The sequence below is a fragment of the Rhyacophila brunnea genome, unplaced genomic scaffold (assembly GCF_057557595.1).
Source record: "Rhyacophila brunnea isolate RB1 unplaced genomic scaffold, BYU_Rbru_1.0 scaffold_17, whole genome shotgun sequence".
NCBI classification, from domain to species: Eukaryota; Metazoa; Arthropoda; class Insecta; order Trichoptera; family Rhyacophilidae; genus Rhyacophila; species Rhyacophila brunnea.
Genome location: NW_028232827.1, coordinates 4,848,558 through 4,866,940, shown reverse-complemented (window position 1 = coordinate 4,866,940; position 18,383 = coordinate 4,848,558). Strand labels below are relative to the sequence as shown.

At 35.7% G+C, this 18,383-nt stretch overlaps 1 protein-coding gene across 1 annotated transcript; it reads right to left on the bottom strand.

Annotated features, from left to right (window-relative positions):
* Positions 1-647: 647 nt before the first annotated feature.
* On the bottom strand, positions 648-18,233 carry dx (deltex E3 ubiquitin ligase). Its single transcript, XM_085944858.1, has 10 exons — positions 18,129-18,233; positions 15,215-15,447; positions 13,903-14,226; positions 8,924-9,193; positions 8,065-8,258; positions 7,796-7,913; positions 4,993-5,249; positions 3,321-3,469; positions 2,302-2,410; positions 648-1,532 (listed from the first exon to the last, which is right to left on the bottom strand). Exons 2-10 carry the CDS (start codon positions 15,417-15,419, stop codon positions 1,293-1,295), a joined length of 1,866 nt encoding a protein of 621 aa, XP_085800984.1. The 5' UTR covers positions 15,420-15,447; positions 18,129-18,233; the 3' UTR covers positions 648-1,292.
* Between the last annotated feature and the right edge of the window lie 150 nt (positions 18,234-18,383).

Here is an 18,383-nt window from a genome sequence, read left to right as displayed (position 1 = left end):
ATGGATGATGGCAGAGCACGACCGTGAGGAGCGGAGGGTCTATTTCCTGCAGTAAACCTGGCACCAGGCTGAATCAATGATAAGCGGATTTGTCTCAGTCGTATGGACAACCTCATAATATCAACTATATTGAGTAAATTAATAAATAACGTAATAAACAAGATTATTCGAAATACTATTAATAAAACTATTACATTCGAAGGGGCTAAGATTAGTGTTAAACGTTGTAAATATATACAAAAAATATACACATTTGGCAATTGATAAAATATAATTTTCATATATCAATAGGAATTTATGTAAAAATATATTTCCGTTTTGTAAATAGCTGTTGCAATAAAATCTTATATATATGTAAAAATGGCTCATAAATAAAATATCATGATGTACCATTTTAATGATAATACATATTATATACTATTCTTTGACAATTTGTAGTCATTTTAGGTACAATAATATTCTCACTGAGCTCGACTTCGCAATATAAATTTCTCATGGCGGTACAAACTAGTGTGTACCCGGAGAATCTATATATTATGTAGTGTGAAAGGACGAAAGCAGGGGGTGGGTATAGCGATGTACATGAAAGGGAGGGAAGATTTGTAATTGGCTGCAATCGGATCTGCCTCCCCTTTTGGGGAACATGGTTCATTCATCGACATCAGTGAAAATTACTATTGTGAAGAATTTGTGAATTTTACCAAATATTTTGGTGAATAGATACAGAATTAACTGTGTTCGTATTAACGGGGTTGTACTGTAGAAGTGTAGATGTTTCCAACAATAATTAATTGTTTGTGGACGTTACCACTTGTCTCAAGTTACATGGTTGTTTTTTAATCAACACGTATTTTTAGGCGGCTCTCGTGGTGCAGTGGGTAAGGCCTTCCACCCGAGAGTTCTGGGTTCAATTCCCGGTCATGACAAAAACATTTATGTGTTTTTCTCAAAGCCTGGGTGTTTGCGATTGTTCAAAATTACTAACAACCATCTTGTACGAAAAAGCAAGGACATGGTTATTAATAATTCTAAAAAAAAAAATCAACATGTATTTGGATCAAAAGTAACATTTTCTGATATTCATGTTCACATCGAGAACATCACGTTGCCATCACACTTAGAGTCGAGCTCAATGAATATAACCTAAATACAAGAGTAATCAACATATATGAAGCTTATCCCTATTAGAGAAGGGAGGAATATTTTATATATTGGCTTTAATACAATTGACCTCAATTTTATGCGAAGGCACTGTCGAAAGACTCACAAACAAAATGCATTAAGAGCGATCTTCACGAGAGTTCTTGATAGAGGCCCTGCTCGTCTTGGCCGTCACTGACACCGCGCATGCCCAGCTGGCGGACCACCCTTTCGAGGAAATGCGCTGTCTCTTGGTGCGAGATGAACTGCGCCCGCTCTGTGCGGTGCTCGATGCCGCCCCACGCCACCACGTGTTCACGACCCGTTGTAACCGACCGCCCAACCGTGAATACTAGTCGCCGCTCCCATGCTATTGACAGTAGGTTCAGCACCTGGAGAAAGAATATAACATTTATTAGATTGGACTACGTTATGCATTTTGCTACCTTAATATATATTATATAATTAGCCAGAAAGTATAATTTTAACCATAAATTAGTGAAGCAACCTCATTAAATGAATCAGTCCCAACACTGCGCAAAAAGATTATCTGAAATATAAAATTTCGGTAAAGATGTAGAATGTAGATGAACTATCCAAAGCAGATGTTTGTTAACATAGATAATTTTGAAAACATTTTGAAAAAATCCTTTTGAAAAAAGTAAGACAACCCGCAGGAATCGAACCTGCATCTCTCCAGGTATCGCACCCGCCGCGCATAGACCACTATGCTAAAGCTGTCATACTAATTATGACAATTTTTAACTATTGACTCTTATAATACTCTCTGAAGCAACGAATAATTCACAAGATTTAAGAATGTAATATTCTAAGTATTGAATATACATAATTTTGAAAAGACTTCTGAAAAAATGTATTATAACCAATAGAAAAAATCATTTTGAAAAAAGTAAGACAACCCGCAGGAATCTTCTTTAATATACGACTATATATTTCCCATATAACATTTCACGGTGAAGTGTGATACAGCGAACTGCATACGTACAAATTTCCGGACACGACCCCCGTCGCCCGCTTACCACAAATCCCCCTCCACTTGCTCTACATCTAACTATCACTTCAGTTCTTTCACTCTTTAACATCATCAAAAAAGAACTCGGTAAAAATCCCTTTGCCCTTATGAATAAAAAATTAGCTTACTCGTCTTCCTTGCTGGTTATCAGGTAAATAACACTGTCGAGGGAATCCAACGGCATAGTAAGGTCGGCCTGGCGACGGATGCTCAGCTCCTTGGATGCCTGACACCACACTGATACACACAACACAATGCATAACACAAACTTGCAACGAAACTTCAATGATCTAAACCAAATGTATTCAACTAACATTCACAAAATGTATAGATTTCAGTACTTTGAGGAAATTTCGAATTACAAATTATTGAGTGTATGCAACTTGAAAAGTGCAGAAAAGTTAATTGTTTTTAATGATTTTCCATTAAGTAATAGGAAAAGATTGCACCATACTAATCTTAAATGAAGAGTCAATAATGAATAATGGTAATACATAATACTAATAATAATATGTAATAACAATAGAATAATTTTACTTCAAATCATGGTGTGTTTAGAGTTGTTTAAAAAAAATCTGACCTGTGATTTTTGACTCCAATCCAATTCAAATTTAAACAATTTAAAAAAGCATATCTGACAATATAATATTTACAGATGACCAAATTCGAATAATGTTTCAATAAGACCTTTTCTTCAATACATACATGTTGTATTTTGTAATTCAATTTTCTATCCTGTCAATTTCGAATTAACATTGGTTTACTGTACAGAATTCTGTAAGAAAACAATTTTGTTGCTGGAAAAAATGGCAAACGACTGGATTTCAGAGAATTTCATACGAGTAATCTGAATCTCTCTTCGAAATATAAAATTTACTATAAAAATTCGAATTAGAACAAATTATATATTATCTATGATTAAATTATTGAGATTGGTATTGCTGATTTAAGTTCTAGCAAGACTTGACAAACTTCAGTACCTTAAATGCAGAAGTTCTTCTAATAAATATATTATTAGAAAAGTCACCGATTACAGGCTTCATAAAAAGATAAAATTTCTTCTAATATACAAAACAAAACAACAAACAAAAACTCAACTCTCAAGACACTAGTAACAAGCACGATTTTATCAACTACTTCAACTCACTTGTATGTAATTTGTATGGTGTGGGTAGCGGTAGTTTGTCCAGGCAGGGGATGCGTCTGAAGACACCAGGCCATGGTACCAGGAGGCTGGTTGCCCCGCATCTCTCCGTATACCTTCGAGCACACTGGGCACTGGATGTAGAGGGCGCCCTAATGATTACAATAATAGATTTTAATTATCAGTATCCATATGGCATAATCAATAATGTAGGTTAGTCAAAGAACGAACTGTCATGTTGACGTTTGCCTTCATTATTACCGCTTAGGCGTAATTAATCATTTGACCAGACAATAACATGAAACGAAAATGTACGAGGGTGGGTCAATAAGTCCATAGAAAAGCCGACAGGTGGCGCGACTAGCACTGCAAGCGGTTTGTTTTCATGCAGCGGCACTACCGATTCAGTATGCTGCGAAGTTTCAATCAGATTGGTCGGGTTGTTGTGTGTTTCTCGTACATTTAAAAAAAAAATTTGCTTGTGGAAAATGGAAAATGGAGAAAATTGAGTTTAGAGTTGTTATTAAACATTTTAATATAAAAGGGTTAACATCAAAGGAAATAAAAAATGAGTTGGATTTAGTTCACGGCATATCTGCTCCTTCACTTGCAACTATTTATAACTGGTTAAATGAATTTAAACGTGGTCGTACATCAACAAAGGATGAACCACGCTCAGGACGTCCTGTAGAGGTGACTACACCAGAAATGATCAATAAAATCCACGATATGGTGTTAAGTGACCGAAGATTAAAGTTGAGTGAGATAATTGAGGTTACAGGGATCTCAAAAGGTTGCGTCATTTCTATTTTACATGACAAATTGGGCATGAAAAATATTTCTGCAAGATGGGTGCCGCGTTTGCTCACAGTCGACAATAAACGCAATAGGGTGGTGGCCTCTAAAGCCCTGTTGTCGCTCATGCAACGCAATCCGGATGAATTTTTTCGTCGCTTTGTGACTGTAGATGAAACATGGATACACCACTATACTCCCGAGACGAAAGAACAGTCAAAGCAGTGGATTGCGAAGGCAAACCATGTCCAAAGAAGGCGAAAACCGTAAAATCAGCTGGTAAGGTTATGGCTACTGTATTTTGGGATGCACGTGAAATTATTTTCGTTGACTATTTGGAAAAAGGAAAAACAATAACAGGGGATTATTATGCATCTTTATTGGACCAGCTAAAAAACAAAATTGAAGAAAAACGGCCTCATTTAAACAGGAAAAAAATCCTCTTTCATCAGGACAATGCCCGTGTTCACACATGTTTACGATCAATGGCTAAAATTGAAGAATTAAAGTTCGAATTGGTCGACCACCCACCGTATTCGCCAGATTTAGCCCCCAGTGACTTTTTCCTTTTCCCAAACTTAAAAAAATGGCTAAGTGGACAACGTTTTTTTTCAAATGAAGAAGTCATCGATCGGACGAATGCTTATTTTTCTGACGGTTTAAAAAAAATTGAGAAACGTCTAACCAAGTGTATTGAGCTCCAAGGAAATTATGTTGAGAAATAAAAAAAAAATACAAAAATAAAACCTGTTTTAATGCTTTTTTCTAAGGAATTATTGACCCACCCTCGTAGTTAGTAAAGCAGGGCATTCTCAACATAATGAGAATAGTCTGTCAATCAAAAGAAACCGATGTTTGTGAATAAAGAAATGTAACTGACCTTGTTGGTCCTCTGCTGCTTGGTGAGCATCTTATTGAGGCAGGCGAGATGCATCATGTGCGAGCACAGGGACAGCGCCACTACCACCCTTGGCGGAGGCAGCGGCGGTAGGGGGAGATTAGATGGCAAGGAAGTGATTGGGGGGATGGGCGAGAGGGGGGAGAGGGGCGCCAGGCAGGGCGGACACACTGCCCCCCACTGGACTGACTCCACCACTCGAACAAAGCCGCTGATCACACTCGACGCTGCGTCCACGCCTGCAAAATACATCATGGATGTTTTTAAAAATCCATATTCGTACATTGAATTACAAATGGGAATTCAGTCATTCATTCTTCCATAAATTAATTGTCAAATTGATAGCTACATACTTCAGCCATCAATTTATACCAGTAGTGAATAATTCAAACTAACAGAAAAAATCGTGAAAAGTATTGGGTTACGTAGAGCGTAGGGAATCCAATCCCGAGCCAAAATTCTGATCCCGGGATTACAATTTGGCAATCCCGGGACTGGTCCCGGGATTGGCATTTTTTCCATTGTTAATATAAAATTTTTATATTTACAAATAACATTGATAAAATCGGTCAAAAATAAATCTAGTACAATTTATACTATTTAAGACATTTATTGTTAATATTGTATACGTTCAATCTTGGAAATACACAAGTACACAACGGAGTAAATAATAATGTGAATTTAATAGGAGATTGCTGTTTCTGATAGTAAAGACTTAATGAATGGATTAGCGAGATTTAAAATAGTAAAGAAAATAATCATGGCGTACTTATGGCCTTTCCGCTTCATAAATCTAATTAGTCAGACAAATATGAAACTGCCGTAAAACGTATGATATCATGGTGGAATTACCTTGTTAAAAGTGCGAAGCATTGTTTTTTTCCAATCTTTCCATTTTTAATAATTCATGTGAAAAAATAAAATGAATCGGCAACCTACACATGGGTATAAATCAAACTTCATTCAAACTCAGTTTATTTCTAATGTAGTTATTTTTTATTAAAAGTATTTTTTCTGTTATATTTTCGCTTTTATTTTATTTTCCATAAAAATTTATAAAAAAATCAATCCCGAAATCCCGGGATTCATAGGTATCGAAAATAGCTCAGGATCCCGGGATTGGAATCCCTAGTACAGCGTTGCCAATTTAGTATTTTTCTTGCCGTATCTAGCATTTTTCGATTGGCATCTGGCTTGTGGCATTTTTACTAACATTTTTTATGCCTCCAACAGCTTTAAATGTGCTGAAAATACACTAGATATTTAGTTTATTTATTTTCATGCGCATCAAATTTCTAACTATCAGATACCTACTTAATGCAGTAGGTGTTTACCTATTTTGGTAGCGTGAGAAATAAAACAACTTAATTTAACACTTGAACAAATAGGAGCCATTCATGGCCTTATATTGAAATGGTATCATATAATTTAATGTATGCTTAGGTATGTGACATCAGTTTGATGATTATCGGAATGACATGAAACGAAACTTGAACCCCACCCCGCTGACACAATATAGGTATCTGTTGTCAATTTTGAAATATATTTCTGTTAAAATGTGTGGTTTATACATACAGTACTCTCCCAGTAATCCGCCACCCCAAAAACCAGACAAGTGTCCAATTAGTGAAAGCGGCGGATTATAGTGCATACATACAAAATATGGTAAAAATTAAAACAGGTAGGTATTTCGTAAAAATAGTTTTTTTGAGAAATTTGTACTAGCAAATTACGTTTCATTTATAATCAAAATCAAGTGTTTACTAAATTATACATATTTATAAACTAAATATTAAACAGTAAATCACTTGACACAACCAGTTGTTCAGTGAGGCAGATATTCTTGAATGGCTTAGGATTCCTGGCTTTCCCTATGACCGAAAGCTTCAGTTTTTGCGTCCCGGTTGTATTGGAGTACGGCATAATTGCTATGCGGTCCTTTGGGCACTTTGCTCCCTGGTACATTACTATCTTCGCGATGAACGTACGTTTTACGAAGGAGAAGTTTACAAAAATATCCCGTCTCATCTGCGTTGTAGTTGTACGCGGCGGACCACTGAATTTGACAATCGAATATCGGCGAATTATAGAGCTTGATTTTGTGCTTTCAACTAGTAAAAATAACGGCGAATTATAATAGTTGTCGGATAATCGAGCGGAGGATCACCGAGAGTGTACTGTATGTGAAAACATTTTTTCGAATTTTGCACTTTTTTCGATACACGAAAGGAAATGTATTGACTTCATTCTTGGTAGAATAAGTAAATTTACTAGCAATTTTACTTTCACAAAATCTAGCGCTTTTTCCTGCCAAATAGCTTGTTTTCGTACCCCGTCTGGCATGTTTATGTCAATGACAGTTGGCAACACTGGTTATGTGGTGTAGCTAATTTTAAAAGTACAATATATTTTAAGGCTGTTAAGTTTATTTCAAAATGGCGGAATATGGAGTTTACTGACATTGAAATTAACAGCCACATATCGTCTCTGTTCTGGCAGAACACACTAACTGGAGAATACTAGTTTTGAGTAATTTGACTTTGAAGTTGTTAAAATGTTTGAAATAATGGTCTATCATGTGAGTTTAAGTAATCGTAAAAAGGATGACTTTAAAATAAAGACTGTTTATTTATTAGGAAGGTTTCCAGACGGTAAAGTTTGAAATAAGGAACATTTTGGTACTAACTCAATATGTAATTTTTTCGAATTAGTGTTTTCTGCCAGAACAGTGACGATATATTATGTGACTGAGTTATAGATACTGTATAATGTTCAGAATCCTTACCAACGATGCTGCCGTTGGAGGAAGGTGTTTTGGGTCGGCTCATCTGACCAGGGAGAGGGTCGTTGTCGAATACGTCATCGCTACCCATGCTGCAGTCCAGTAAGTCGCTCACCGATTGCTAAACAATATAATATTTCTTTATCATATCGCCTCATCTTCAAATTTTCCTTCAATGAATGGAATAGTTATGAATCAATGAAAATAGACAGACAAGTTATTATGAAATTATATTGTGCAGATATCTAACATAGAATCAAATGATCGTTTACCTGATTGAAGCTGTCTTTACTCTCGTGGCTGAGGTAAGTGGAGATAGTGTCTACACTGTGCCGCCTGCCTGAGCGCGTACTTGATGAGTCTATGTCCAGGACACTCTCTTTGCTGGTGCCGCAAGTGGGGATCAGCCCGTTTTGGATGCCGCTTCCGGGACTCAACGGAGTTTGTACCACTGTCGATTTATTACCTAAAATATAAGACATTCATCCGGTGTTAGTTAAATAAGAAATACTCTTTATCTGGTCGTAACTTGTAAACTCCAAACTATTACGTAGGTATGTGAAATTCCTTGCGGCTAACTTAAGTCACTTAATGGTCACTTTCATAATATGAATACGTGTATTAATTAAGGCTCTAAGTACCAAAAAGTAGTATTGGCCGTAGTTACAAAATATCGAGTCATTGCAGTAAAATTTCATGAAGAGACCTTTTGAAAAATGTGGTTTTACAGTGTGAAGTAATCACGGCAGCTTCTATAATTTTAGGTATTAAGAACCCGCAAGTGTCAACACACCATCGTCAGCCATTTTATATTGAATGAGGTTGACCACTTTAGTGCTATTTACACCATTATAAATAAAACAGGCCAACGGACTTACAACGTCGACAGGTTTAAATATTTTGCTGTATTTTTTTGGTTTGCTTGAGGCACTTAGACCATAATTGAAGTTATTAGCGTTAGTATGTAGAACACTTTTCTATAAAAATGTCAGTTTTTTTGTTTTTGGTACTTAGCGCCTTAATTAATACACGTATTCATATGTTTAGGCTGTCTTTGGTGCAATAATTATTAGCTTGCTTCTATAATTTAGACACTAAGTTCAGAGTTTAAAATATTAATAAGATACTCACTAAATATATTTAAATTGTGCAGGATTTGCCGCGCCAAATTAGGCTTGCTCTTCTCTCGTTGCGGGGGCGTGGCCGAGTGGCCTTTGGGTTCCTTAGCGGGCAGCTTTGCAGGTGCTCGATTGGCGATTGCATTGTTGATGTTGGTATTGGCGCTATTGTTGTTGTTATTGTGACTGTGCGATGACTTGCTGGACGAAGATGAAATGATGGACTTGGTAGACTTGGTGCTGGAACCAGTGTGCTGCTGCGGTATCGTCATTATCCGACGAGCTGCAATTTACAACACATCCAGATTAGCCAATTTCAAAATCAATTCAGGAAAAGAAACGGAGAATTCGACACAATGAATTGCTGTACAATGTGTATAATGTACCCTGTTTCTGTATATTGCGTTTCAGGGGGGCCATATCATCAATCTATCTTGCAAAACTCATAAATTCGATTGTCATAGAATACACTAGTACAGGGTTGGCGAACCTTTTTACGCACTCGTGCCCAAATTTCCCAAATATAATTTTTTGACTGTCTATCTAACGTGCCGAGCAGTTTTTCATAGGGAAAAAATAGTTATTAGAATTCTATTAAAAAAGTTCAAATAATATAATTCGAGTTCTAGAGTATTACTTAGTTTGGTTCTTTACGAACAAATTGACGCCAGAATTGCTCCGATCAGATGAGGCATACTCTCGCTATAGTGGTCTCAAGCATTGTAAAATGATTGTAATTCAATCAAAATCAGAGGTTCCTACTCGCCACCTTTTGAGGTCAGTGCGATAATACTATGTGTGACAATACAATTTAAGGAATTATCTATGCAATTAAAATTAAACGTAATGCTTATTCTCGGCTTACTCTGCCTACTATTTTTTATACAATGCGATCTGTCATTTATCCTTGAATTTCATTGTTTCCCTTTGCGCATCGATTGGTGAATATTATTATTGGTAATAATATTATTAAATAAGAAAATATGCATGGCTATATCGTCACTGTTCTGGCAGAAGACACTAATTCGAAAAAATGACATATTGACTTAGTTATACCAAAATGTTCCTTATTTCAAACTTTACCGTCTGGAAACCTTCTTAATAAATAAACAGTCTTTATTTTAAAGTCATCCTTTTAACGATTACTTAATAAACTCACATGATAGACCATTTTAACAACTTCAAAGTCAAATTACTCAAAACTAGTATTCTCCAATTAGTGTGTTCTGCCAGAACAGAGACGATATATTATATTTATTTGTAAAACTTTTTTGATAAAAAAAATATTTTTTATATAGATTCTTGCACCCATAACACGTCTAATCATTTCAAAAATCAAACCGCAAAAACCTCATAATTTGTGCACATGCAATGGGAAAAATTTCAACCCTCGTAAATATCAACGTTTGTTCGAAAGTTTGAATTACTTTTTCATTTTTAAAATTTCACATTAGACTGAAACTGTCTCCTTTTGGTTTTACAAATTTTACAAGACACCGAACAGACGAGTTCTAAATCCCCATAGAACACCCACATGAGAAAAGAAATATTCCACTGGATCAATGGATTGCAATGGGACATCTTACGTTCAAAATGTATCAAATATTCGGCGTACAGGACTGGTAAGAGAGAATTGAGGAGGTCAAGGCTCTATTTAGGCTGGAGCGTTATAAAATAAGTTTATCTATGATAGATATTAGTTAAACATTCAGTCATCGTGATTTTTCAGTTTCACTAAACTGTGGTGTACAAACGTTGCAGTATATAAATATTTTGTTTTTTTCCAAAATTCACTCAAAAACAGAGTAATACAGTCGAACTCAATTATTACGATCACGGAAATAGCGAGATCTCGGATGTAATGAGGAAATATTCGTTGACATTTTAGTTTATGATTTTCTTCATACATTTATACACTTTTATACCGAGCTACTTATCGGGTATACCGAGCTAAAATATCATCAAAAATTTTCTTAAAACTGTTAATGTATCGATCGTTTAAAAACATTTCGACCCTAAGCAATAAAATCCGATCGGACAGGATGCCGCCAGGATCGGATTACGTTTATGACACTAGTTAAGTGTCTAAGTACCTACCTAATTGGTGCTTTCGCCGACAATATTGAAAAAGTATCCACGCATATGGTTGAAATTGCATGTAAAAAATCCAAGGTTTGTGAAGTCAGTAGGTACCTACTAGCGTTCAATACAATAAACAACTTTTTTTGTAGTTTATGAATGATTGTTTCAGGGAAAAATTCTAATTGTGTATTTTTGTTTGAATTGCGACTTTTTGTGTTATGTGACCGATCATTTAAAAATATCTATTCTCTGATATAATGAGTAATGCTTATAACGGGCAAATTCAGTCGGTCCCATCTTCAAACAGAGTGATATTTAATATTTGAAGATGATTACATAATATCTACCAGCTTGTTTTAAGAAAGGCAATGCATTCTGATTCATCGAAAAAAAAATGAATTCATTTTTTTCATCCATATTATTGATTGCCAAGCTGATAAATGTCTGCATCGATTACATCAGTGACAGAATCAGAACAGCTCTGCTGACCGGATAATAAAAAAAATTGATATGTCAGGGTTAAAACACGTTTATAAAATGTCAGATTTCAATCAATGTACACAGAAAAATAATCCATTAGTTGTAAATGTCAGCAAAACTGAATGTCAAGGCAATTTAACAATAGGGCATTGTCACTAAAGAAACAGGCCAGAGATTATTTTGGTCTAGATACATATTGGACAGGTTTAGAGGAGCAAAGATAATGACTGTGCATCGTGCAGTATTGGCCCGGCACGCAGAGGTTTATAGGTTCTGTCCCCAAATATGTTAACAATCTCATAATAAAATGAATTTTTCAAATTGATTTTTCCAAAGATTTTGAAGATAAGACCCACTTTTCTTATTTTCTATAAAAAACATTGAAGTAAAACACTATTAAGCGTTAAATATATTATGATGCATGTCGCCAATGACATTAATATGGACGAAGCATCCGGAAAAAAAATGACACTCACTTATTTGTCGGGTCTGCCGAATGGCATAATCTCGTCTCTGTTCTGGCAGAACACACTAACTGGAGAATACTAGTTTTGAGTAATTTGACTTTGAAGTTGTTAAAATGTTTGAAATAATGGTCTATCATGTGAGTTTATTAAGTAATCGTAAAATGGATGACTTTAAAATAAAGACTGTTTATTTATTAAGAAGGTTTCCAGACGGTAAAGTTTGAAATAAGAAACATTTTGGTACCAACTCAATATGTCATTTTTTCGAATTAGTGTTTTCTGCCAGAACAGAACAGAACAGATTCTGTTCTAACGCCATTGCAATAAAGGTGATATTGCTATAAATTCCCGATACTTTTTGTCGGGTCTGCCGAATGGCATAATTCATATTTTAAAATCAATATCGCTCGTTCAAATGAACATTGACACTAGAAACACTGTTCTAACGCCATTACAATGAAGGTGATATTGCTATAAATTCCCGATGCGTGATATCGCATAATGGAAATTGCAAAATTTTGTCACGTGACGTCTACCTATACATGTGCAAATTTATTTGCTAGCTACTGTACTGAGTGCGTTGCCCATTAATAATGTCATTGCATGTCGCGTACTACCATGTGACGTCACAGTAAGCTGCCACTACGTGAAAAAAGTGTGTAACGCCATTTTTCTTGGTGTTTAAAATAGCACATTTTGAACCTTTAAATGAACATTGTCAGTTAGCAAAATCTGCGGAAATCCCCAGAACAACAATGAGGTCACCTCACGCGTACCGTTGTTATCGTAATGTTGTCTATTATCTATGGTCTGCAGGTTGGGTGTTTGTTCAAAATATTATCTATGGATGCAATATCAAGTAAATTTTAACGTACGCACATGTAGAAACTGTTAAATTAATTGAAATTAGCATGAATAATAATTTAAAATACTAATACATTATAGTTGGCACTCTCCATCATAGAATTTACAGAGATCGTGATTGTTCAAAATATTCTGCAAAATGACGAAACCATAGACTAAATTTGTGACAGTTTGCGACGTGCATCATAATGTAATTGAAGCATTATCGGGTAAGTTGGTTTGGTTAATGCTAAGACCCCGCAATTAAATTGTAATTTACGTGTGTTACAATGGAAATCAATATGTCAAAATGACATTTCAGTTTTTCTATGAAAATTAGTCTCAGGCCCGAACATAGATTTACAGATACCAATCTATTAACACTTTTTATAAAACATAAAATAATAAAATTTAATTTAAAACACATAAAGTTTAGCGTAATATTTACTGTTTTATTTTATATGAAGATATAAAGTGGATCAAAGACATTTGATGAAAACCTGCAATTATCACATTCATTGCAATGTAGGTAGTGTTAATTAACTTCCATTTTTACAGCAACAGTTGGCAGTCAACACGTTCCCAGTCGTCTGTCTCTACCTTTTTACACTTGTGGACCACTGATAATAGGAGAAACTTTTTGCAGATCGCTAACACAGAAATATTATTTATATTATTATCAGCCTGAATCTATCCACTGCTGGATGAAGGCCTCTCCAAGCTGATTCCACTTGGTCTCTCGGTCATGTGTGTTGCGTTGCCACATACTTCCGCAAAACTTAACCGTCTCATCGATCCAGCGGCTTCTAAGTTTACCTTGCGGATGATTTGTACCTCTTGGGTACTACTGGATGACTAGATTTGTTCAGCGATTGTCCCTTCTTATCTATGTGTCCAGCCCATTTTCATTTGAGGTTTTTAGAGAACTCTATTACATCGCACACCCTTGTCGGCTTTCTTATCCATTGCAGATTTGAAGATTGTATTTGAATTTTTAGCATAGACATTTAGGTGCCAAAAATTCGCAGACCACCGGTTGAGAAACACTGGGCTAAACGATACTAAATACTACAAATTAAAATCAACCCTCCAATGGATGTTGTTACAATTCTTAACAAACCTTGTGTTGTCCCTTGCAAATCAGGTGGAGCTCTTGTCAGGGGATAAGGAGGTTGTTGCACCCTCCGGATACTTCTTCTAGCCCCTCCCGGTCCAGCAGCCACCATACCCTGCAGGTCCACCCTCCAGTTGGAGCAGTCCATCAAAACAATAGGGTCCCCGGCACCCCAGGCCTCTTCCATTCTTATCTGCCAATCCATAGTGAGGGGTTCCCATCGCAGGGGTGACATACCGCCTCGGGCCCATTCCCATCTGCCTCCGCGACCCGCAGGACTGCTCACCGGGTAGCATGCCCGTCGTACTCCGCATTCCACTGATGTGCCCTCTGAAATGTCAAACCTGAATATACCTGCAAAGCTTTGCATCTTATTTTATGATTATACATTAAGATTTGTGGAATTTTACTAAGAGTTGTTAATGCTCAACAACGAAACCAATGTGATGTGTTAAGAGGCTGCTCTACGGTGTCCAGAGATGATAAAAGAATCACAGAGATCTTATTATTGAAGTGAAATATTTTTACACTCAGTATAGCATAATCGGTGGTAAAGGGAACCGACGGTTGAAAACAAAAAGTAAAAAAACGCGCTTGGATACGCTCGTACAATAAACCTTTTAATTTGCACTGGGCTATATATACAGTGGCCTCAGGTCGACGAGAATATATCCTGTTATACTTTGTTACATATTATTTAACATGAAAAGATGAAAAAAACTAATGAACCATTAACCTTTTGGATAACAACCAGACACCGCCGCCCATTGCACTATAGAGACTGTGCATTTTTGGAGAACATTAATAATACACATAATCACTCAGTTGGCGAAGAGTGGAGGTAGGCTGTTAAGATTCGACAAAACTTTGTAAGTCATATTTTTGTTTTCGTTGAATTAAGAATACAATTTGCAGATGGTGCCGGTTAGTTTTTTTTAATTCATGGTTTAATCAATTTTAGATATCTTATTAATAACCAAATATTTTTTGACTATTATTTACTATGGCTTGGATTAAGCAGGGTTTAATTAAATTTTAAAAACTAACAAACACTATTGACAAAGTTTAGTGTTCACCATTTATGTCGAACTTAACAGTTTACCTCCACCCTTCGCCACTGCAATCACTTTACTTTACTTTAAAATGCTGCAACTACGCAAAACTGACGCTCGCTGAAAATCGCTGGTTGACACAATTATGTTTTGTGATTTTATTAAAATCAAAAAAATGATTCGTTAATTTCGCCATCTACTTTGAAGTCTCAATTCTACCATGCGTGCTCTCCACACACTCATTAATTAATTAATTATCGATTTACCGTGTCTATCAATACACTGTGTCAGGGTCCTCAGGTTGACGTAGCAGCCGCTGAGCGAAGGGTCGGCGTCGCTGAGCAGGACCCGTGTGAGTTGCTTGCCGTGCGCCCGTTCAAGGTGGCGGGCAACAGCCGGTCCGTACGGCAGCCAGTTGCAGTTGCCCTCGTCGAAGCGCTCCCACACCACCACACAGTGGAAGGCCGACATCTCCCAGCCCCCGGTCTGCTCCTGTCACCTGCACCAACATTTATTTTCATTATGTACAATGTAACCTTACGACTTTCGGTAATCTTCCGCTAGGCTGAGAGCCCTGAAGAGATCACAGCTTGAAGTGGTTAGTGTGTCTAAAAATATTGAACAAATTCTGCGTATACGGCAACCCGATATACTTAATGTATTTTTTCACAAATATTTTGACGTTACAACAATAATGCTGACAATAGACATTACAGTTATACAATCATTTAAATTTAAAAGTGCTTCAGGTGTGGCATATTCCTCATCGTCCTCTAAAGAAAAATGGGGTGGTAATCTACATTCTAAATTCTATTATATCTGACACAAGTGAATTTCGGGAAACCATTGTTATCCCGGTAAGAGCCAGGCAGCGAACAACCTTTTTCTGTGTATTTTTATCACTCTGTTTCCTTATACTATAGGTACCTATCTGTAGTAAGATCTACAAGATATCAAAATATGATATGTCTAGGTCTTATAGGTTGGGAGAAATAAGCTACTTATATCAATATGTGATTTTTTCAGTTTGAATATTTTCCGAAGTTTAAAATAAATTGCTCTTCTGAATAATTTAGAAAAACGGACATATCGTGTTTTGTCTTCTTACTACAGATAGGTACTTACTATGTTTGTTTTTAACCAGTAAGCCAGACTTGTTTTGTCATTTTTGTATCCCTATCGAGCCTAATCCTAATATGTGTCTGCCTATACCCAGACAATTGCCCACGTGATTCACAGACTAAAGAAGACAAAAAAACTATCACCAAGTATTGAAGAAAAGTAATACTTAATCACAATTAAATTATGGAGCAATAATTACGAATTGACTTTGTTTCGCCACAAAGATTGTTTAAAATTTTGAAAAATTCGGGTTAACCCTTAGAATGCTACGCAACGATATATCGTTGTTTTTGATAATGGCCAGAAATGCTAACAACGATCGTCGTTTTGCTTTTGATGCCTGAAATGTTAAGTTAATTTGGGAACATACTACTGCACCAGTGGTACGAAACATTGTTTATCTATTTAGTTTTATTGTTGTGTAATATAACCCGATTCATATATGTTTTGTGACTGGGTAGGTTTAGAACTTAAAACTATTGTATTTTTTTTCATGGCATCACCCTTTTTACAATAAAAACAATTCCAAATACAAATTTCAGTTTACCATATAAAAATTTGTTTACAGTCAAATTCTTGGTGGAAGGACAATGTTTTATTTTATTTTATGCATTTGAAATAATGGGAAAGACTTTTACTCAACTCAATGTTTAAAGTAGAGTGGATTTGTGCTATATAAAAACAGTTTCATTTATAAAAAAATTATGAAATAAAATCATTTGCAATACATATTTTAAATGTTCCAATAAACACCATGAAGACCTTTTTCACAAATCACGCATATTGTACGCGATCTTTTAACGAGGCCACCATGCAAATTTTTTCTTTTCAGCCGGGTAGTTTCCCAATTCCACTACTTTGTATTATCCCTCGTGTGGCATAACCGATTGTTTCCAATAACTGTCCAACTCTGTGAGCGGATCGTGCATTTCGCTCGCTCTCGCGATCGCCCGTATGATAGAGCGAGAAAGAGATATGTCAATTACTTGCCTCGTTATCTATTCAAAACGATAAATTAATTACGAAACGTGTTTTCATAATATTCCGATTTCGCAGTATCAATTAGAGTGGTAAGGTGTCTAAAAATAATACAAAACTTTAATTTATCGACAATTATTGGTAGCAATCCTCGACCGGATTTTGCACAACATCGTAGCAGCCAAAGGTTTAAGTAACATACAATTATTAAATGAGTAGGTAAATACCGGTAGATTTTTCCTTCTATTTATTCCTGAATAATGCAGGAACTAAGGTAATAACGTAAGTAAACAAATAAATGATTTTCCATGAACAAAAATATTTCAAGGGTTCTTACAACCAAAAAAGGTTGGGAATCACTGTGGCGGGCCGACACTATGATTTGTCAATAAAAACATAAAACACCCATTCTGTGTACATAATAAAAGTCTTCATATAAAATTTGCTTAAAACAGCTTAGTCATAAGATAAGTGATATTCAAACTCAAATGAAATCATAATGTCAATAAAAAATAATATACATAGCTGGAATAGTTGGTAGGTACCTACCTATTTGATTATCATATTATTGACATTCCAGCCACAAAACAATTAAATGTTGTCTATGATTAGGTAAATAATCGACAGAAAGATCTTCAATTTACTGACCCACATAAGAAAAAGTTTAACCTATCATAAACCCAAAATATATTTGGTTTAATAAATGCAATTGGCAAATTAACAATTTCAACTGACACAATTTAGTAGTACAATATTACACTTCACAACAGTGAATAATATTGTACAAACGAATGAATCAGTCCACAATAAAATTCCAAGATTCCGTAAAGAAGCATATCGCGTCGAATCGGATCCATTGCGAGACGTAGATTTTCAAATCTGAGCAATATCATGGAGTGATTGGATCTAATTAGTATCATCTGTACCGAGAGTCACGGTCGTGAAATTTCCAGTTGCCACTAGTGTTCTGCGTGGGAAACAAGAATATCGCATCTTCCCACAACATACCTTTTCACTTTCTTTTATAATAATTTCACTGTAACCGCGTAATATATTACCAAACGACAAAATGTCACTTACTTGGCCTCACAATGCACTCTTGGACGACATATTTCGTAAATTATTATTAAAATTATTTGCGTCAACAATAAACAAAGCTACCGCAGCGCCATTTTAATATTAACTGAATGAAGATAGCTACAAAAGTCCAAATTGCTACTGGTTTTTTTTGTCATGATGCAACACCAACGTCATATATTTTTAGCGATGTGCATACATACGTATACTCGTTCCTTCCATTTCTAATAAAAAATATCATTTTTCTTACCTTCATAA

Excerpts from the sequence above, each read along its gene's own strand:
- dx (XM_085944858.1), bottom strand. The coding sequence starts at position 15,419 with ATGTCGGCCTTCCACTGTGTGGTGGTGTGGGAGCGCTTCGACGAGGGC. Across the intron at positions 9,194-13,902 it reads TTTGCAAGGGACAACACAAG|CTCGTCGGATAATGACGATA; the intron begins GTTTGTTAAGAA and ends TGTAAATTGCAG. Across the intron at positions 8,259-8,923 it reads GCACAATTTAAATATATTTA|GTAATAAATCGACAGTGGTA; the intron begins GTGAGTATCTTA and ends CTTATATTTTAG.